Source organism: Podarcis tiliguerta, assembly GCF_965153285.1.
Source record: "Podarcis tiliguerta genome assembly, chromosome: 10".
Classification (NCBI taxonomy): Eukaryota; Metazoa; Chordata; class Lepidosauria; order Squamata; family Lacertidae; genus Podarcis; species Podarcis tiliguerta.
The window spans coordinates 30,618,654-30,640,252 of NC_139543.1; the positions used below are offsets into that span (position 1 = coordinate 30,618,654).

Below are 21,599 nucleotides of genomic sequence, written 5' to 3' on the forward strand. Positions count from 1 at the left end.
TACCTTTGCCTCCTATTGCTATCCCTTCACCTGTACAAACAGTTGAAAACTGCACAATCTATTATGCATGACATGGACTCGAGTTTGCATGGCTTATGCTTGGGTACTGTGCGCACTTAGGGTAACACTAAAGCAAGCACACTGTCACCATGGTGGTTTTCCACTGGAGATATGCCAAAATGAGGAGTGTTCATTATGTTACAAGCAACTTTAGTACTTTTAGTGGTTGGTGGGTAACTGCTTAAGTAGCATTTCTCTCTCAATTCACTGACTTTGTTTTCATGTCTTGTTTCTACAAGATGCCAATTTGTTCAGAAAGCTAACTTCCTCATTGACAACATGACTGCTGGGGGTTTTTAAAAAGAAAAAAAACATCTTAATAATTTCTGAAATGCCGTTTAGCCTGGTGTGTGACTTAGCTGGGACAACTCTTTTTTTTTTTTTTTAAGACCTTGTGACTTCTTTCACAAGCTATAGCCTTCAGCATTCTGCTCGCAGAAGCGATATAATTTGTTGCCCCACATTCCAACTTCCTCCTTTAAAATCCTGTTTCAAAAGTAAGCTAGTTTTTCCAACTTGATAAAATCTCAAGGGCTGCTGGAGGAAAGGGGAGAGGTTAGAAGAACACTTGCCCATAATTGAGCCTGGCGCAATGGGTCAGTATGTCACTGTTAACCAGAAGGTTGGTGGTGCAATCCCACCCAGGGATGGCTGTGGGCAGAATTTCTACATTGCAGGGGGTTGGACTATATGACCATTGTGATCCATACTCTACAATTCAATGTTTCTATGAATGTTGGCTGATAAGGGCTAATGAGGTGAGTCATGAACAGGTTTTAAATGGAAGTAAAAAAGGACAAAAGTATTATTTCTCATTCTAATTTTGCATTCTCCCTGTTCTATCTGCCCCTTTTTATCCATATAACCTAGTTTGTTTTGGATGTAGTGTTTGCACAGTGTCCATGTCTAACCTGAACCTGCTAGAAGAAGTGTGGTCGTTGTCTTTGGGAATCAACTCTTGCTAACCATTAGCGGATCTTGACTGTTTGGGGCATACTACCCACTCCTCTCTTTAGCTGATAATAGCACAATTACACTGCAGTCTTCTGCACTGTCTACTCAAAAGTAATTCCCACTGAACGCAGTGGGGCTTACTTAAGGAAACTAGGTGCAGGTTTGCAACCTTAATTAAGCCAACAGTTAGCAGCCTACATGATCTCAGGCAAGGGGGATTATGGAGGGTGTAGACATTTATTAAACAATTCTATACATTGTTCCATAGAGAAATTAAACTTTCCCTTGTTTTTAATAAGGCTAGAGTGAAAGTATCTGGCTTAAATGACGAAGAAAGGGGGGGGGGTCCATGCCTCCATTAGAACCAGACAAACAGGTAAGGGAGAGCAGGGTGGATTCCTTGGAGAGCATATGTAGTGTGGTGCTTTGGGCGACATAAGGGCGCACTTTATGTGCATCCTGGGGACATGTGGTGGGACGCAGGGCGGCACAAAACAAAATGTATAGAAACCAGAAAGTGGGGGGGGGGCATGCAATGGGCATTTTTCTGGTAACAAAAAACAAACGCACAGAATCAGTTTGAGGGTTTGAGCGTGTGTGTATATATGACTGCGGCGCATATGCAGCTGCATGTGTCACACTAATGGTCTGATCTGGGCTAGAGATGAGAAAATAGGTCGGAAGAGGAGTCTCACCTGCGTAGCGGGGTCCCAACCGCAGGAATGTTCAGCGTTGTAAAAAAAACACATACCCAGGACTTTAAATCTCCACACACACACACCGCCACTACAAGTGAAGAGCACAGCCAATTACTGTCTCTGGTATAAGCGCAGCGTGGCAGTAAGGAGGCCGCCTTGCTGCAGAGGCACCGCGTCGCCACCCTCCCATCCCGCGAGGCGCCCCGCTCCTTCCTGGGGTGGCGCCAAGGAGGAACCAGCCTGCCCGCCTGTCGGGACAGGCTCCTTGAAAGACAAAGCCGCGGCGGCATTTCACGAACAATGTATTCGACAGTTGCTTCGGAATAGGCCCTCTTCAACACGCACCCTACCAAGCGGGGGGAAACGGCCCCCGAAACACTGCAGGAAAGGCCGTGAAGCGCGCCACTGGCGCAAAGAACCGGCTGCCGGGTTGGGCAGGGCCGACGGGGGCGCTCGAGAGACGCCGCCCCAAGAAGCCAGTTGCTCGCGCCGCGGCAAAACCCGGACAGGGCATGGCCGTGTTGTCGGGCCTGAAATGGCGGCCTTCGGCGTGGAATTCGGCCTCCTCGGCTGTTGAGGTAGACGCGTGCCCTGCCCTGCGTGTGGGTGGGTGAAGCGGAGCCTGCCTGGGAGAACTGAGGCGAGGGCCCTTCTTGAGGGAGACCCTTTGAGGTACGGAGAAGGAGGGAAAGGGCAGTGTGTATGTTTATGTGGGGAGGAGGATCCAATGGCGGCGTCGGGGCTCCCCTCCCGCCTGACTCAGCGTTGATCTTGCGAGTCATGCTCGGGCATGTCGGGCCGCGGTCAGCCAGGGGAGCAAAGCCCGGACTTGCCCCGGACGAAGTTGTAGGCCGGCCGGTAGGCGACGCTCTTCATACTCGACCCCAGGCGGGGCCTTTCGCTGCGTTTCTTTCGGAAGCGGCGGTCTAACCCGGGTGAGGCGACGGGCGACCGGAGGGCTTTATGCGGCTCCGCTTGTTGGCGGGGACACTTGGGGGGGACACATAAACCCCTAACCGCTGAACCTAACCGAAGTTCCTTCTAATCCTCACAGGGAAACGTGCAATACGACTAAGATGGCCTCTACTACCGACCAGCCCATCGAGGGCACATCTGGCAGCAGCCAAACGCGTCCGGAGAAGTTGGTCAGTATTCGGGGGGAGCCTTTGCCCCGGGGACTCTAGTGCAAATGTTAGATTTTTAGGTTTGCAGGAAACCTGCTAGGACCACGCAAACCCGTTTCATTTAATTTTAAAGGATTTGCCTCTTCCTTTGTGGGTTTTTTGTTTCGTTTTGTTACGGTGCTACCGCCTTCCCCCCCAAATCTTGAACAGGAACATCACCGTTTAAATCGAGCTGCGTCTTTTTGTGTTTCCAGGTTAAACCCAAGCCGTTGCTGCTGCAACTTCTGAAGCTTGCTGGTGCAGAAAAGGAGACTTTTACTATGAAGGAGGTAAGTTACGGTTTTTGCAGAGAATATTGTGGTGAAACTTAATATATAACCTGTAACAATAAAAAATGATACAAAAATGAAACGGCAATTAAACAAAACTGCTTAAAAGCTAAATAGAAGTTTGTCGCTGTAGGTTCTTCTCAGTTCTGCCTTTTTCCCTACATAACTTAACCTTAGGTTCAAATTCTTGATTGTACTACGGCTTGATGAGAAACAATTTTAGTTAAAATGTGTATAGTAATATTCTTGAGCTCAACTAGGAAGTGTGCTAGTTGATCTTATATTACAAAAAAGTGCATTGTTTTATGTTTGCTCTTACAGGTAATGTTCTATATTGGTCAATATATTATATCTAAACGTTTGTATGATGAAAAGCAGCAACATATTGTCCACTGTGCAAATGATCTTCTGGGTGATATCTTTGGAGTACAGAGTTTTTCTATAAAAGAATGCAGGTAAAAATATTTTTTGCAGCCTGGTATTAAATGCTGAGCACATGTGTTATCTTACTGGCACATTCTTACATGCCAGATATTCAGTTTTCTACCCTCCACCCCAACACACCAAGTGCTCTCCTTAACCACTATCTATAGCCAAGGTTTGTTCTCTGTTTGGCTTACCATGATGTGTGAACCAGGCCTACATATTGAAACAGCCCTGTTGTATCTAAGATCTTTTGGAGAGTGCTTATTCCTCCTTTAGATGCTCCTATGAGTTGCCTGGTGACTGGGATGTCCAGTTCTGTGCCTTTATCCTGAATCCCACTTATTGTGTTGTCCCCATTCAGTAGCATTGATGTAAAGTAAGCACAGCCTTTATAATCCTTTATTTTTAAAAGGCTCTAGCCTTTAAGGTTCAATCAGTATCAAATGATCTAGGTTTTTACATCATGTCTTCCAATTTTCTTAATATTTTGTATCTTTTGAATGATCACAACTAAGTTTAAATCTAAAATGTTAATTTTTTATTTCATCCCATGTTTGAGTTATGAGGGTTTTAAATTTCAAAAATTTGACAATTTTGGCCTTGCCACCAGACTACACAAAAACCTTAAAAACTCAGCCCAGAATTGAGATGTTTCAAAACTAAAAATACCAATCCCTTCAGAACTTCATGGGCTTTAACATGATATGTCACATGATGGGCTTACTTTAAATTTTAAAGTTAAGTTACAACATTTAAAAATTTAAAAAGTGATTAAAATTAATATGATTTAAAAGTCCCCAAAAATGTATTGATTAGTTAATATTGCTAAGAGCTACCTGCAAATTTTCATTTTGGGATCTCAATGGGATCACATTAAGAAAAAAATATTTTGTACATGTTTGCCTTATTGAGTTCTATTTAGTATAAATGGGTCTTCTTAGAGTAAAATATAACAGAATAAACAAGACTTCAAACTATAATATCAGTTACTTCAGGCATTTCTTTAGAAAATTATTCAATTAAAAGGTATCTGAAAAGCTAGTCAGGCTTTTCTTTTAAAAATGTGTTTCAAAGCAGAGAGATAGCTTGCTGTTGCATGATAGAAGTAACACTTTTAAATAATTATTGTTAGTACTTCATTTCATTTAAATTTTAGAAGTGTACAACATATTAAGAAATTTGGAAGACATGGGGTAAAAATATTGGGTCACTTGATATAATATGACCTTCTGTATTTTATCAGAGGCTAATATACAAATTTTGCTCCATAGGACTCACCTGACCATAAGAGGCACCAAGTTTTTAGAGGAGGAAAGGGGGGAAGCCCCATTTTTGGTGTGATCAGCTCACAGTTGTGCAGCTTCTTTTGCAAGGGGGAAACACCCCGTTTTTTGGAGGATCAACTCAAAGTTGTTGGGCTTACTTTGCAAAGGGAAAAAATCCTGTTTTTATGGGGTTCAACTCATAGTTCTGCAGCTTCTTTAGGAAAGGAAAGGGAGTGGTTTCTACAGTTTCCAGACAGATAATCTAATCAGCCAGTCACATGTCTCTGGGGAAACAGCCTCCGTCTGCAGAACAATCAACAATGAAAGCCTGGGCAAGGGGGCGGGACCAGAAAGGGAGCCAGTGATTGATCACACACTCGTTCCATAAGACGCACAGACATTTCCCCCTTACTTTTTAGGAGGAAAAAGGTGTGTCTTATGGAGCGAAAAATACGGTAGGTAATTAATAGGGGAAATATCACATAATTTGAACTATTAGGCATGGGGTGAGTCCAGTTTTTTTTTTAACCAAGGTGTCAAAAGCATATAAATAGCTAGTTCATAAACTTTACCTTTTTTTTTTTTTTTTTTAGGCAACTACGTTTGATGATTTCTAAAAACCTGACAGCAGTCAGTCAGCAAGGTAAGCTAGTTTGCTATAATGATGCTTTTCTTTATCCTGGATGAGGGAAGGACGTGATAATTTTAAGTTGTACAGTAAGGTTGATTTGGGTTGGTTTGACATCACCTTGAGGAAGCTAAGCAGGTCAGTTTCTGGATAGTGTCTGGGTTGGTAACTACCCAAGAACTTCATGTATGCTGCCCTGGGTTCCATGATGGAAAACAGATAAAGTGGTGCCCCGCAAGATGAATGCCTAGCAAGACGGAAAACCCGCAAGACGAAAGGGTTTTCCGTTTGCAGAGGCGCTTCGCAGGACGAATTTCCCTATGGGCTTGCTTCGCAAGACGAAAAATGACGAAAAAATTTGAATTTATTTTTTTTTTTGCTCCAAAACCCCTTATTTTGAATCGCTAAGCTGCTAAAAGCATTTTAGCAGCAAAACCGCTAATCCCCCACCCCTTAAAAAGCCGTTTTTAGCCCTTAAATCGCTAATAGCGCTACTCAGTCAATGGGCTTGCTTCGCAAGACGAAAAAACCGCAAGACGAAAAGACCCGCGGAACGGATTCTTTTCGTCTTGTGAGGCACCACTGTAAATAGTAAATGGGATAATCCATGCATCCTTCACCAGTTTTAACTGGTGTGGATTACTGTTTCAGCTGTAACTGAAACTTTATGGAAAAGAATTGCGTACATAAATTCAACAGTGCATATAGGTTTTGATGGATGTAATAATGGAAAAACAATTGGTATAGTTTTTTGTAAAATATGCAGGGATATAAGATATGTAAAATGAACCATGGGAAGAGAAGAGAAGTGAAGTCACTGATATTTTTAAGTATGTAAAATGTTTATTTGGAATTGTAAAACAGAAAATGTAATAAAAATCATATTTAAAAAAAAAGAAAAACTAGAACCAACAATCTATAAAAAGAACAGCTGGGAGTTTGTACTGCCCCACCTAAAATGGATTATTTGGATTGATACCTATGTGCTGGGCTTTTCCCAAGAATTATAAATAGGAACAGTTAGGACGGTGATGAATAAGTGGCTAGTAAGAACACTGATTTACCCATATGTGGGTTGAAAATGGAACTACTATTCCACTCATTAAAATACCACAGTTAAGGTCCTGAACAGATCCAAATGTCTGGATGAACCCAGTCTTCCAGAATTCACCTGCTTGCCACCATGCAGTTGTTGTCATTTGTGAATCATACACACAAATCATACAAAATATAAGTGTGATTCCCAGTTGTAAACCTTTTCTATCCCCAAATTTCTCAAAATTTGTTCTAGTTGGATTCAGTTTTTAAATGATGAACATAGAAAAGATCTTGAATTTGAGGATTAATTCATGTAAAGCAATAAATAAGCTTCATTGATTTGTCTTATAGGTTATTAAAAATTTTTTGCTGTTCACATGTTTGTGCATTACTCCAATGCATACTTTATTCCTGAATTAGGATTTTGAGCAATTTATATTTATGGAATTGCAGTGTATTAATCCGTTTGTTCTTAAATGTGTATTTGAACCTCCTGCTGTCCCTTTTTGATGACTTCCAATATGCATTTCTTTTTGAAGGCACTAGTAATTTTAACACATCTGTGAATCAGTCCAGGTGGCAAGTAGAAAATGGAAATACTATAAAGGTAATTTTAATTACACGTTACATTCTTTATTTCCATACTTTGAAGTGTAACATCTGGAATGGTAAAGATTAAAGAGATATCTGAGGGGCTTGGCTTATTTGTTTGTTTTTAATTAAACAGGAATCGGTGCAGGAATCCAGTGAAGCCAGTTCTTCTAGGAGAAGAGCACACAGTGAAACAGGTGAGCACAGCCTTCTGCTTTATCGCTTTCAGTGCTTATAGTAGCTCAGGTATCCAAAACTGAAGTCAGTGATATAACACACAAAGTTAAATGTTGGTGAGAAGAGTGACTTTTTGCTGCTTCAGGCTGGAGGGTTGGTTCCCTGGTGTCTTGGTGGAAGTGATTATTTGAAAATCCCAGTACAGCAACCCTTCGAGCCATGGCCTAAGTTCCACACCTTCTGTTTTGCACATCTCACTCCAGTGTGCTGGGTGAAAACTTGTCATAGCTTACCATCCTTTATGAGCAGACATATAGCTGCCTACTTATAACTGGATGTCAGTGTGGGCAAAAAACACTTCTGGATTCCTGCTTTCCCCTAGCTTTTGTGGGGACATAATCCTTATTTCAGCTAAGTTTATCACCCAAGAAACTTGTGAAAACTGAAATCTTCCTGCCCACAAGTGCTTCTGACGTTAGCTGTTTGTATTTGAGTTGCTTGTCAGTTTTCTTCAGCCTTTTGAAATTGTTACTTTAATATTCATAACAGTACTTGTGTACATTATCGTTATTTGCATTTGCCATAATAGCATTGTAGAGGAAGTGATTATTTGCATTTCCCAAATGGGACCTGAAACTGAGAAAGTTATTTAAAGCAAGTGTGCTGTACTGAGAATATGGACCTCACTCATAGATTTACATATTATCTCTTCTAACACCTGAAATGTACGATTTCCTATGCATCTTTACAGCTGCAGTCCTATATTCACTTACCTGGGTGTAAGCGCCATTGAATTAAATGATTTCTGAGTAGATATGTATCTGATTGTGCTATATAATTGCTGTGCTTGTTACAATGGAATGCCAGTGGCTTCTGTGCAAGCTTCTAACACTATACAGTAAATGTGGAGTGATGAAAATCATATTATTGCAGTGAGAAGTCTTAGGGGCATCAGTACTTTTGGATGCTTTGGGATAACATGGCAGAAAGGAGAGAGACTGAACCAAGAAGTCCCATACCAAAATCAGGAACTGCAAAGCTTGTAGAAGTACAGTGGTACCTCGGGTTAAGAACTTAATTCGTTCCGGAGGTCCGTTCTTAACATGAAACTGTTCTTAACCTGAAGTACCACATTAGCTAATGGGGCCTTCCGCTGCTGCCGCGCCGCCGCTGCACAATTTCTGTTCTCATCCTGAAGCAAAGTTCTTAACCCGAGGTACTACTTCTGGGTTAGCAGAGTCTGTAACCTGAAGCGTCTGTAACCTGAGGTACCACTGTATTTGCTAAGAGGTTGGGTTTTTTTTAATCCTGCAGAAGAAAGTCCTTTAGAAGATAAGAATGATGAAAGACTGAAACGGCATAGATCAGACAGCATTTCCCTTACATTTGATGAAAGTCTTTCATGGTGTGTAGTAAGCGGTTTACCTTGTGATCTTAGCAACATCAGCAGTTCCACAGGCTCTTCATCAAGTCCGGTAAGTAGTAATGGACTTTCATGAGGAAACTATTTTCTTTAAGTCTCTCCCTGTTTTTTTTAGGTTCTCATTGTGTCTTAAAATTGTATCACCAGATGAAATAGAGGACAGTGCTCCTGCACTTTTCATAGTTGTGTAGAAGAGTGAAATTCAGAAGTTATAGCTTGTCATGCAAATTACCTGCTGAAATTGCCTGTTCTGCACAGCTGTTAAACAAGCTGGAACCCTGCCCTCTTTTTCACCTGCCCTTCCAGTGTACTGTAGAATTGTCCCCATGTATACAGAATGTAGTATGCCAGAGAGAAGTTCTCTAGGCTACCCTTCTCTGCAATTTGCTATTCTTAACCCCCCCCCCAAAAAAGCAAAATAAAATAAAATACAGGAAGCATTCAGTCATCTCATGTATTCAGAAACAGTAAGGTCCATTAATGGGGTTTTTTATGTGCTAAGCTGTCTAGAATACTTGAACAACTACTGAAAACTATTTGCACCCACGCCCAATATGTTTTGGTCATAGCCTGAATCTTTCCCATTTGGTAATGGTTATGACCATTTTCAACGATGAAACCAAATTCTGCTGAACAGAAATAACAGCATCAGAAAAGAGATAGTTTCTCTGAATTGCTGACTATTAAAGTTTGAACTTTTCCCATATGGATGACCTTCCAATTATGTAGCAAAATTAGTGTTTGAATACTTAGGTGGGAGCTGTTAAAACAGAATGAGCTCTAAGTGACTTTTTAGGATGACATGTGTTTCACCACTACTATTGTTACTGCTAAGTGTTTTCAGAAATGTATAGTACTCTAGTCAAAGCAAATATAAGGATCTAACTTGAAAGCTTAAAATCACTTTGTACCTCCCTGGGTGAATTGAGACAATAACTCATAATGTCCCACTGTGTCAGCCTGTTCATGTAAACCACTGTTCCAGTTTCATCTCTTCAGTGCAGCGGCCCATACCCCTGCTTGCTTGCTTGCTCTCTCTCTCTCTCAAACCCCATTGATATTTTTTTTTCTGGAGATTGTCATTGCAGCAAAACATTTAACGTGGTGGTACATATTTTTGGTTATCAGAATCTGTTCATATTTGGACAGCTACTAATATGCAGTGATATGTATCCCATCATAGGAAAAGCTTACCATGCTCCCAAAGGGAGGATTGTTACCAGAAAAATGCCCATTGCATATCCCCCTTTTCCCCTCTCTATTCATCGCTGTGTGCCCTGCCACGTCTCCAGGATGCACATTAAATAAGTATATCCTTACGTCGACTCAAAGTACCACCCTACACATGCCCTCACCTTTCTTCAACATTTAAGCCAGATACTTTCACTCTAGCCTGCTTAAACAAGGAAAACCTGAATTTCTATATAGAAACTAGGTATAAGATCACTTGTAAATGTATTATTCTTGAGCCTATAGAGTGTGTGTATGTTATATTGCATTGTGAGAATCTTTGGGTCTTCCATAATCCCCGAAGCCTAGGGTCATGTTGGCAGGATGCCCATCAGGGAAGCTCCCAGAATCTGCAACGTGTTAGTCACCCTAGAACAGGGGTCGGCAACCGCGGCTCCGGATACTAGTGAGGGGAGGAGGCGCATTGTGTGGTGGGCGCTGTACTGGCTGTGACATCGCATGGGGGCGGTGCGTGCGTTTGTCACGCACCATTCCGACGTCACCTTCCCGCCCGCTACATTGTAAGGGGCATGTACACTGGTCACTGCATTGAAAGGGGGCATGTGCGCTGGTCACTGTTTTGAAGGGCAGTGAAGAACACACACACAAAAAAAGGTAACTTGTTAATTTAACGTTTATTTCTATGAGGAGGTGTAATTCTGAGGGGTCAAACAAAGAAATAATAAAAAAGTGACAAAAAAGTTATATTTATAATGACGAGTTTTGCAGCTCCCAGTTGTTTTTTCTTCGGAAATGGGTCCAAGTGGCTCTTTTTGTCTTAAAGGTTGCAGACCCCTGCCCTAGAAGGTTGCCCTGTTTGCTCAGGTACTCTACATAAAATCAATCTCCAGATCCTGCCAGATCCTCTTACCATGTTGACTACCCCAAGCTCTATTTTCAGTGTCAATACTTTGTGTAAACTCTGTCTGGAACTTTGTGAAACATGCTGATCTTCAGGCATTTGACACCCCGGTCTGCCTGACTCCATGACACTTATCCCAGGTGACCCTGACACTTGCAGAAGAGGGTGTCCTCCTCCATGCCAAAAATGCAAACCTTTAAAAAGATGGGTTTTTCCTTGTTCTGGGTCCTTCACCTCCTGACTAGGGGTGGGGGACGGGAAGAGAAAGACTGTTGCAACAGATAATAAAAGATCAGCTTTGCTTTCACTAGAATTCTGCCTCAGCTCATTCATCTCTGACTGGTAACAAACTAGTCAGGTTGGAAAATAAAAACAAGTTACACAGAATTTTGCTGCAATTGATTAGTCTCCCCATACTGACACGGGTTTATTTCTGTTTCTTCAAGCAGCTCTTCCCTTATTTCCATGATTATTTCAACAATGTATTTTACAGAAATAGGTGGCTATCTATGGAATTCAAAGCCATTAATTTCATTACTGTTAGTTCTAGTTACAAACTTGACTAAAAGGACATTATTACCTCTTCCAGGATCATGACAGCTTAAGTGAAACAGCGGACTGGCTGGATGAGGATTCTGTTTCAGATCAATTCAGTGTTGAGTTTGAGGTTGAATCTATCTGTTCAGAAAACTACAGTATCAATGAAGAAGAATCTGAGCTTACAGAAGACGATGATGAGGTAGGAGAATTAAAGTTAATTGGAATGGTAGTGAAGAAAATCTATGAACACTTGACTCAGACTGGCAGCCACTCGCATCTTAGACCAAAGCCTTTCCAATGACATCCATTTAACTGGAATTGAATCAAAATATGTGCTCTGTCTGCCACTGTCCTGTGGACCTTCTCCAAATATGCTTTATGGGTTTTCTTGTAAGCCCCCCCCCAAACTGTTATAGTTCCTAAAAGTTTCTGGGAAGCACAAATAGTTATCTGACAAATAGTTAAAAAAAGATGATTATAGAGACTGACTTGAAGTCTTTGTTAAGCTTTCTGACAATTTTTCATACCATCCTCTTCTTTCCCCTCTGCAGTTTTTACAGTTACTTGTTTTTGCAAAAAAAAAAAAAAGTTGCATAATTTCTCAACAGGGTAAATTATGTTGTCCTGTTGATATAGTATTGTCTGGCAGATTGCCTGGCAGTTGTCCTTTTGATATAGTATTGTCTAGCAGATTCCATTTAACACAGCCTTCAAGTATGATTGGAATCAAATGAGTACAGTCCCAATACATATTGAAGCCATTCATGAGTCAATTGATTTTAATGGTAGAGAGGACCACAGTGATCTTTTGCAGTGTTGGAACCAGTTGCATCATACCTCAGTAATTCATGGAAGAGAAATACAACGTTTACACCAGTACAATTTGTCTCTTTGGAGTTCTGACGCCTTGCATATTTGTGTAATTGGAATCTAAACATTTTCTTCTATCAGATGTATGAGGTAACTATATATCAGACTGAAGACAGTGATGTGGATTCATTTGATGATGATCCTGAAATTTCACCAGGTGTAAGTAACGTCTTCATTTAGAGTAAATTGCAGCTTTTTAAATTAGATGTTTTTGCATATGCTAGAGCAACATTCCCCAACCTGGCGCCCTGTGAATGTTTGACTACAATTCCAATTAGCCACAGACCGCATGACCACGCTGGCTGAGGCTGATAGTTGTGCATTCCAGATGTTTTGGACTGCAAGGTTGGGAAAGGTTGCTTTAGTGGGTAGGCTATGCTGGAAAATGGGTATGTCCAAAGCAAATAACAGTAAAATAGCAGATCAAAAGTAGCTAACATTAGGAATACTGGGTGTGTTGGACAGTAGGAATAGACTGTTGATCTCTTATAATTTATGGGTGTCATACCAATGAGGTAGGTCAGATTTGACCAGGCAATGCACAAGAGCCAACTAGTCATGCAACTTTTCCCCAGTAGATGCCAGCTAGACAAAGGGTTTTATGCAATGTACTACAGTCAAACCTCTGTTGTCGAATGTAATCTGTTCCAGAAGCCCGTTTGACTTCCGAAATGTTCAACAACCAAGGCGCGGCTTCCGATTGGTTGCAGGAGCTTCCTGCTCTCAAGCGAAAGCCGCGTTGGACGTTTGGCTTCCAAAAAACATTTGAAAACATTTACTTCCATTTTTTTGGCATTCAGGAGCTGAGATTTGACTGTAGCACTAAGTTGCTTGGCAGTACAGTATAGCACTGGTGAAATGGTTTGCACCAATGGAACGTTGTTGCACAAACTATAAGCAAGTTGCTGGTAACTTTGTTGCACATCTTGCAAAACAATTTTCTGCTAGTGCAACTGTTCCTCTGTTGAGCAACATAAATTGATAGACCTGCTAGCCCACAGTCTGCACAATTAATATTTATATGATGCTGAAGGCTAGTGGGATTGCAGCCCATGCTTCCTATCTTGAGCATCCTTCCTCCTCCCCTTGTGGGTGTAGTAATATCTGCATATGATGTCCGGTATTCGTAATACTTGAAATAGAGCCGCTAAAATCAGTGGACCTAAGCCCACTGATTTCAGTATGTCTTAATCTGGTGATATCACCAATGTTTTTTGACTGTGCAGAGGAGAAAAATGGTTGATCTTTGCTTTTTTTATTTTGGTAAATGGTAGCTTAACTGTTTCATGTCTAATTGACTACAGGATTATTGGAAGTGCTCCAAGTGCAATAAAATGAACCCGCCTCTTCCACGCCATTGCCCAAAATGCTGGGCTCTTCAGGAAGACTGGCTTCCTGAGAAGAAGACGGAAAAGTCTGTAGAGGGCAAAATTGAAGATGACACACCACTGGATCCCGAGGAGGGCTTTGATGTTCCTGACTGTAAGAAAGGGAAAACACCTGAAGATGAAGCAGAGGACGACTCAGAACAGAGCTCTGACTCTCAGAAAAGTGAGGACTATTCTCAGCCATCTACATCTAGCAGTATGCTTTGTGGAAGCCAAGAAGACTATAAAGAACCTGAGAAGGAAGAGGCTGAAGTCAAAGAAGAAAGCACTGATTTAGTTTTACCCCTTACTGGTGTGGAGCCCTGTGTCATATGCCAAACTCGGCCCAAAAATGGTTGCATAGTTCACGGAAGGACGGGACACCTCCTGTCATGTTTCACATGTGCAAAAAAGTTAAAGAAGCGGAACAAGCCTTGTTTGGTCTGCAGGCAGCCAATTGAGATGATCCTGCTAACTTATTTTTGCTAACAGATACAAGCAGAATTGCTTCAAGAAACCCTACAGCCCTAAAATAAAATTTTGTACAAAAAATATTGAAAGTTTACAAAAGTTTTTATACCTTCTTCACAGGATTTTCCTACAAGAGACAACATTGTGCTGAAGCCGATGGGTTTAATTGTAATGTTCACAGCCTCCTTTTTAGCCCCAGTAGCAAACAGTTAGCCCAAGCAAAGTGATGTATGGAAGCATGGCAACAAATGAACGGATTTAGTGTTTGTGGTGAGATCTTTTTAGTCTTATTCTTCCAGTCCAAATCTTCTGTGTCTAAAAATTGCATTCTTTATACAGCATTTTTTAAAAAGTGTACTAGCTTCCATTGTTTTCAACCATGCTTGAAGACTAGATACATCTTGCATTTACAGAAAAGTGATTTTAGTCAAAAGGCTGTAGGGCAAACTCTGTGCAGAGAGACTGATAATCTTTAAACTCTGGTTAAGGGATCAGAAGCAAGCTATGGGATTGTGGGTATTTCTTTCACCTCTCTGGAATCCATTGCACTGTAACTGGTTATTAGCAGAAACAACATTTATGTCCCTCAAGCATGGTTTGAATCCAAGGTAGATGGAAGCCTGGTTAGTCTCCCTTTTTAAAATAAATATTTTAAGTTTTCAAGAATACAAATTAACCTAGTTTCATTCCCCCTTTTATTTGCTTTATCTTCTTCATACGTGCTACAGCCCACAGTTTTTGCCTCCATTTGTGTATTTGAAGACTGTGTAGTCATTTGCAGTTTGGGGTGGCAGGTTGTGCCAGTGCAGCTTTGTTAGTGTTAATGTCAGTGTTCGCACATACATGGTTCAGGCAGGAGGAATAAATTTGCTCTGGGGCTAGGTAGAGAGCAGCATTTTAAATGAAGAGCTAACAGATCTCCAGCACTAACTCTCCAGTTACCCTTTCTGGAAGCCTACGTGCTTTTACCAGGCCTGCAACAAAGACCATTAGGAAGTGTTAATGGGGGAAATCAGTATTCCCTGGATGATGGAAAATAATAGCTAGTCTGCAAAATCCAGTGAAGTGTGTTTAAAGGGGTTATTTGAATCATAGCCACCATATCTGCATTTCTCTGGTAAAGGTTTAAAAGTCTGTTAAACTGAAGTTAAATTTTGTTTTCATCCTCAAATGATTTTTAAATGTATATCCTTAGTCTCGTTGGCAAGAGACTTAACATTCCATTTTTGCCATTGTAATGGGTTTAGTTCATTTGAACAAAACGTAAAATATTGAAATTCAGTGCAATAAATGTACAAAATTTGAATTTAACAAATCCCCAATTTTCAGTAAATCTCACTGGTTTGCTTTCTCTAACTGGCTTGTTACCTTCTGTATTTAAATCATGCGATCAAAACATTTTGTATTTTATGGTAAGGACGTGAGTCTGCTGGATCACACCAAAGGTCCCATCTGGTCAGCATTTTGTTCCCATGGCGGCCAAGCAGGACTTGAGCATAGCAGATTATTTTGGTTCCTTATTTTTATGCACTGTGTCCTCTTGTATAGGGGCAGGAACGGGTCATGATCTCTCCCAACCACCTGTTTCTGTATCATCAGGAGGGCATCCAAAACACTATTACAAAGGTTTTGCACATGAGATTTCTCCAACTTTGGCTACCATAACAATGGCACTGAATACCAGTATTGTATCTTTTTAGTAAATCGCTGAAAATTGATACCCTGTTCATACCTGAGTACTGGCTTGAGCTGAAGGAAGTTGACACCTGGAGGGGCCACTGGTACCCCCTATGCTGCTTTAGTAACGGCAGAATAAATGTGCATGGAAGTTTGTTGTAATTATAACCAAACACAAAGTCCACCCAGCTGTACTCAGAAGTTAGTCTTGTAGTGTCCAGTAGGGCCCCTCCCCCTTGTGTTTAGGATTGCAACCTCATGGTACTAATTTGGTATCCTCATTAGGAGGCCTTCATGCATTTTTATGAGGTGCTGATTGGAAAAAGAAGGTAGCTTAGTCCTCTGGTAGAATCAAACATTGAAACCAAGTGGTTCATAAATGTCTTAATAAAAAATTAGCATAATTGCTGGATAGTGAATTGTAATAATCGAATTCCGGTGCATATTTTTGTGCAAGCACAAAGCACATTTAGTTGTTCTCTCTTTAAGAAACGTATACTTTATGTAATACAGTACTTTATTACATTACACTGAAATAACCCATTTTTGATTGTCAAGAGAAGATTGTCCAGTCCATTTGAATGGATATATATATATATGCACATAAAAGTTTCATCTCAACACTGCATAAAAGATATTAACTAAAACCAAGGAGGTAATAGCAGGCTTCAGTGTGGCAGATTGGTTTTTATCATAATCTGAAGAATAAAGGGGGTCTGTGGGGCATGAAGCAGGCTCGGGTCTGGTCTGTAAATGGGGGACAACAAAGTCATACGTGAGGGCACTGAACTGTGCTCTGCCGTCTGGTATATGCAGTTCCTGTAGCAATGAGCTAGAGCCAGGTGCTGTTGCCTAAAGACCAATAAAGACAGGAAAAAATGTTTGCAGTTTGTCAATATGTAGACCATTTTAATTACACAGTTGAATCTGAATATATATAAAATTTTTCCCTCCTAATATATGGAAAGATGGCATTATCTTTTTAATTCATAAATTGACCTTTAGACATGTGTTTGCTGAATCCGTCATGGAGCCTAGAATTCCATGGCCACATTGGAGAGAAGTATGTGATGCCATATCAGCACAGCAGTCCTACTCTATCTTAAATAGCACATTCTGGGGATCTAAAATGCTGCATAGGAGTTTTCAGTTCCCTTGCTCTCCTAAGGCCCTGGTCCCCATATGAGGTGTAAGGGGACTAGCACCAGAAGGAAAAACTAGCCCACCCTCCACAAGAGCACAGAACCTGCATGCATAAATGTCTAGGGATTTGGGCCATGTTTACCAGAACAGCAGCTTGCAGGTCTAAGACAAGATGACTTACATTAAGTGTGTAGGTGCCAGGCAGGAGGAGAAGATAATATTCTCCATTTTTGTTGGTTCTGTAAGGACATATGTGTCTCCTTCCGACAGCTTCCACTATCACACCTGGAACAGGTTTGTCATTCTCATCCAAAACACGACCTTTTACACCTATGGCAAGAAGTCAAAAGAGGAAGAAACCATTTCTTTTCGTTTTTGGCACGTAACTAGAAAGGTTTTCTGACAAGAAAGTACAACAGGAGCAAATGGCACAGCCACTCGCAATCTAGTAACAGCCCTTTGTCACAGAATGCATTCTATAGTAACATGTTTAAACACTTGCTAAGGTATTGTATGCACATTCTCCAAAAGAATAAATGTTTGGCTGATGTTTTGATTTTTATTGGGGAAGGAAATTTACCTTTAGTTACTTTAAGGATAATAATGGATATGGTGAATTTGTGTAGATAAATGGGAAAAACTTGCCCCTCCTCAACATATTCACAGAGAACCAAAACACTTCTCTTGAGGGGTGGAGGCAAAATCACTATTCTTCCTTAGAAGTTTAGAACAAGACTAGCACATGCCTCTACAATTCCACGGAAGTTCTGAACAAAAGCCATGGCAATGCATGTATGGAGCACTGAAGTGGAAGAACTATCTACTGCTTGTACAGTGGTACCTCGGGTTACATACGCTTCAGGTTACATACGCTTCAGGTTACAGACTCCGCTAACCCAGAAATAGTGCTTCAGGTTAAGAACTTTGCTTCAGGATGAGAACAGAAATTGTGCTCCGGCAGCGCGAGGCCCCATTAGCTAAAGTGCTTCACGTTAAGAACAGTTTCAGGTTAAGTACGGACCTCCGGAATGAATTAAATACTTAACCCGAGGTACCACTGTACTGGATAGGATTGTTTGTTTGTTTGTTTGTTTATTAGGAAAAAAGCTTGACTATCCAATTTATTAAATCTGTAAATTCAAAGTATGGGGGGAAATGTACAGACAACACAATAACATAAGGGCAATTAACCTTTTATGGGCCAAGGGCTGTGTTGATCCACAATCCCCTGCAGAGAGCATATCTATGTGGGTATGGTCTCTTTTTTAATGTACAAATGGGAGGGGCACGAAAAAACTTGGCATCAAAGTAGGGAACACAGGAACCATAAAAAAAAATGTTATGTAATAACAAAACAAAAAACTTATTGAAGTAGGATTGGCTTGGCAACAGTATTATCAATTGAAGGAAATCTTTAAATCAGACACGAAAATGGATTTGAGAAACAGATATCAAAATTGGAGAAAGAAGTATTAATAAACAATAGGAAAATATTATCAAAAACATAGATTATTATTAGGTTGGCAACTTAAAGATGAAGAAGTGTAGGAGGTTATGGTGAAATGGGCACAAGGCTTTGGCTATCCAATATTAATGGAAAATTGGGAAAGACTGGAAAACAGACTTAAATTTCATGGTCTGTTATTTAATAAAAGAAAATTTTATGAAGATGATATACCGGTGGTATATAACCCCATGCGAATTGGCTAAAATATATAAAAACAACACGGACACATGTTGGAGATGTAAACAAAAAGAAGGAACCTTATTCCACATGTGGTGGACCTGTCCCCAAATTTAAAAAAATTGGAACATAGTCTATAAAGAGGTAAATAAAATGCTCAAATAAACATTTATTAAAAAGCCAGAGGCCTTCTTACTGGGCATCATGACCATAAATATCTTTTAAAAAACCCCAAAAGAGTGTTTCTGGACGCAACCACAGCAGCTAGAGTTCTAGTTGCCAAATACTGGAAAGGAGAACGGGTGCCAATGAAGGAAGAGTGGCAAATGAAATTATATTAATATGTGGAGCTGGCCAAATTGATAGAGGTAGTAAGAAACCACTCGAATACAAAAATAAAAAAAGAATGGGATTGTTTTAAAAATTACCTGTGTAAATATGGTTCTCAAAGCAATATTTGGATGTGTATAGATTTGTTTTTACAAAATGGAATTAGAAAAAATAAGAGGAATATAATTTATAAGGAAAAGGATGAAAGCATGTTAGAATGCAATACAAAGATAAGGAAATAAAAAGAAATGAAGAAGCTGTAATAGGGGTAGGAGGAAGTCAACTATTAGTGAAATGAGATTAGATAGATGAATGAACAGAATTTGTGTATGTTTTGTACGTTAAAGAAGAAAATATGGTGATCTGTATGTTTTTAAATTGCAATAATACTAATAAACTTCCTGAAGTTAGCCACCACTGCCAGAAGAGAAAACCTAGTTTTAAATCAAGGGAACTTGAAGAAACTTGTTTTTGTAGGAGGGGAGAACCTTATTCTGAATATTAGGATTAGCAGAATTAAGCTGATTCCAGACTGTTGCTCTTTTGTGGGTGGGATTCAACCACACAGTGGCAAACCCAAGTTGGACAATTAAACTGGATCTGCACAACAAAACAATTCGTAAAAATTAAATAAGGAGAGTGACGGGGAAATGCTTGATGTGAGTGCATATGACTGCCTCTGAAAACGAATCAGAACTCAATGCTCAATGAACAGGCCATGTCTGGAAGTGAACTTGATGTATTAGCCTGCTTAAAAGTTTTGCCCCTGGCAATCCATGGGAGGGCAGTGTTGCTTCACTACATAGCATGCAAACATGGCTTCCTGCTCATGTAAATAGGGGTCATGCGTGAACATTGCCACTGGAGTGTACTCTTCTGTAACACTAAAGGTACTGTATTTTTCACCCTATAGGACGCACCGTCCCATAAGGCACACCTAGTTTTTTTTGGGGGGAATAAAGGGGGGGAATTATTCCCCCCCCCCAGGCGCGGGGTTGGGGCGGGGGAAGCCTGAGCTTCCCCCGACCCCAGCCCCCAAACAGGCAGCTCTCTGCAAGCCGTGGGAGCCCAGCGCTGGGAGAGGTCCGCAAAGCCTGGACGCACTGAGCTCGGCGTGCGCAGGCTTCAGAATGCAGGCAACTCTCTCGCGCACAGGCTTCAGCATGCAGCCCAGCGCTGGGCTCCCGCTGCTTGCGGAGAGGTCCGCGAAGCCTGCATTGGCCCCTAGGACGCACACACATTTCCCCTTCATTTTTGGAGGGGAAAAAGTGCGTCCTATAGGGCGAAAAATACGGTATGTACACATAACATGCTTTGGAAAAAAACAGCTGTTTCAATTCGATTTTGCAAATCCTGGTACACATCAGTTTGATCTGTTTTCACTTCGGTCGCTGTCTGTTTCCCATTAGCCCAACTAGCTCAGTACTTGAGCTGTAGCCCAACTATATTCAGAGGGCCACAGGTTCCCCACCTGTCCCCTAGTTGATGGGCAGAGTCACTGACTCCTTCCTCTCTTCCTTGAACACTACCAATCCTCATACTATTTTCACTGGGTAAAATTGCTTTGTTCTTCGAAACAGAACTGAAACCTTTTCCGTCGCTTTCTGGCAGCACATTCTCAGAAATCTTTTACTGTTAGCCCCCTTCCTGAGCAATTACCATACTAATTAGAACGCTAAAGCGCTTGCATGCAAATCTGTAAAAACTACTATTACAGTAAACAATATTTATCAGAGATGTTTTCTTCATTGTTCTTTAAGGAACTTATTACACAACATGTGTAATAAAAATTTTAAGGTCTTATATATATAATAAATGTCCATAAATGTACCAAGCAAACACATACATACATATATAAACTACATGTCTGAAGCAGCACAGGAAGACAGTCCTGAAACCATTTTAACTCCCAAACTGACCAAATGTTTCTCTGCAGGAAAGGAGCAAATGAAAAAACCTTCCCATTGTCTCAGGAATTGGGTAATTACCATCTCAAAGGAATGGCCAGACTACCAGGAAAGGCAATCAGATAAGGCATTATCAGATAACCTGGCAGACAGGAAAAACAACAACATTCAAATTTCTGTTGTAGACCACCTTTTTTGTGATGTAGGTATGATGTTTGTGGGGGGGTGGTCTTGGGCTACATCCCTTCTGTGATGTATGTATGATGTATGGAGGGGTGGTCTTGAGCTCCAGGGCAGGGAATTTCAAAATGGCTATATAAAGGCAAGCACACATGGTTCGTGGTTCTCCTCTTTACTGTTTGTGCAACTCTTTCCTGTTGCAACAGTTTAATAAAGATCAGGCTTACTAGCTGCTTTGCTTCTCAATATTCTTTGGTTGGCCTCTGTTATTTTCTCCTACCGATGGAGAACCTACAAAGGACTCTATAAGGGCTCTTGTGTACCCCATACTGGCATAAGGGCAGATTTTGTTTACAACACATGAAAACCAGAATATTAGCTATGATAAAAGAAAACTGAGTAGAGCCATCTTACCTAGATGAACTTGTTTAATGTATTCAATCAAAGCATTTTTATTGTCATTCCAGAAGAATGGAAGCTCCTCTTTTTGTGGAAATTTACAACACGATACTTCCAGAGTAATGTCGAAGCACTGTCCCCAGACGTAGCTATAATCCTGCATCCCACCTAAAGTAAATATTTAAATGCATAGTTTAAATGCTGTTAAGAAAAAGTTAGCATTTTA

General features: G+C 40.8%; 2 protein-coding genes across 9 annotated transcripts in view; one reads left to right on the plus strand and one right to left on the minus strand.

The window, feature by feature from the left end:
* Nucleotides 1–538: 538 nt before the first annotated feature.
* On the plus strand, nucleotides 539–15,386 carry MDM2 (MDM2 proto-oncogene). Of its 5 annotated transcripts, none has more exons than XM_083399878.1 (11): nucleotides 539–818; nucleotides 2,767–2,857; nucleotides 3,091–3,165; nucleotides 3,487–3,620; nucleotides 5,450–5,499; nucleotides 7,062–7,129; nucleotides 7,250–7,310; nucleotides 8,605–8,765; nucleotides 11,395–11,544; nucleotides 12,297–12,374; nucleotides 13,520–15,386. In XM_083399878.1, the coding sequence occupies exons 1-11, from the start codon at nucleotides 814–816 to the stop codon at nucleotides 14,069–14,071; spliced, it is 1,425 nt and encodes a 474-aa protein (XP_083256004.1). In that variant the 5' UTR covers nucleotides 539–813; the 3' UTR covers nucleotides 14,072–15,386. The 5 variants fall into 5 exon arrangements, with proteins under 5 accessions (XP_083256004.1, XP_083256008.1, XP_083256005.1 ...); XM_083399882.1 differs by having other exon boundaries at nucleotides 632–656; XM_083399879.1 differs by lacking the exon at nucleotides 539–818 and adding an exon at nucleotides 1,838–2,384.
* An 843-nt stretch (nucleotides 15,387–16,229) lies between these two features.
* CPM (carboxypeptidase M) overlaps nucleotides 16,230–21,599 on the minus strand; it is a 34,945-nt gene continuing 29,575 nt past the window's right edge. For all 4 annotated transcript variants that reach the window (XM_083399907.1, XM_083399908.1, XM_083399909.1 and 1 more), the window contains 3 exons: nucleotides 21,389–21,541; nucleotides 17,055–17,203; nucleotides 16,230–16,582 (listed from right to left, as the gene is read on the minus strand). In XM_083399907.1, coding sequence (XP_083256033.1) covers nucleotides 16,343–16,582; nucleotides 17,055–17,203; nucleotides 21,389–21,541 — 542 coding nt within the window. In that variant the 3' untranslated portion in view covers nucleotides 16,230–16,342. The remainder of the gene's footprint in view (nucleotides 16,583–17,054; nucleotides 17,204–21,388; nucleotides 21,542–21,599) is intronic.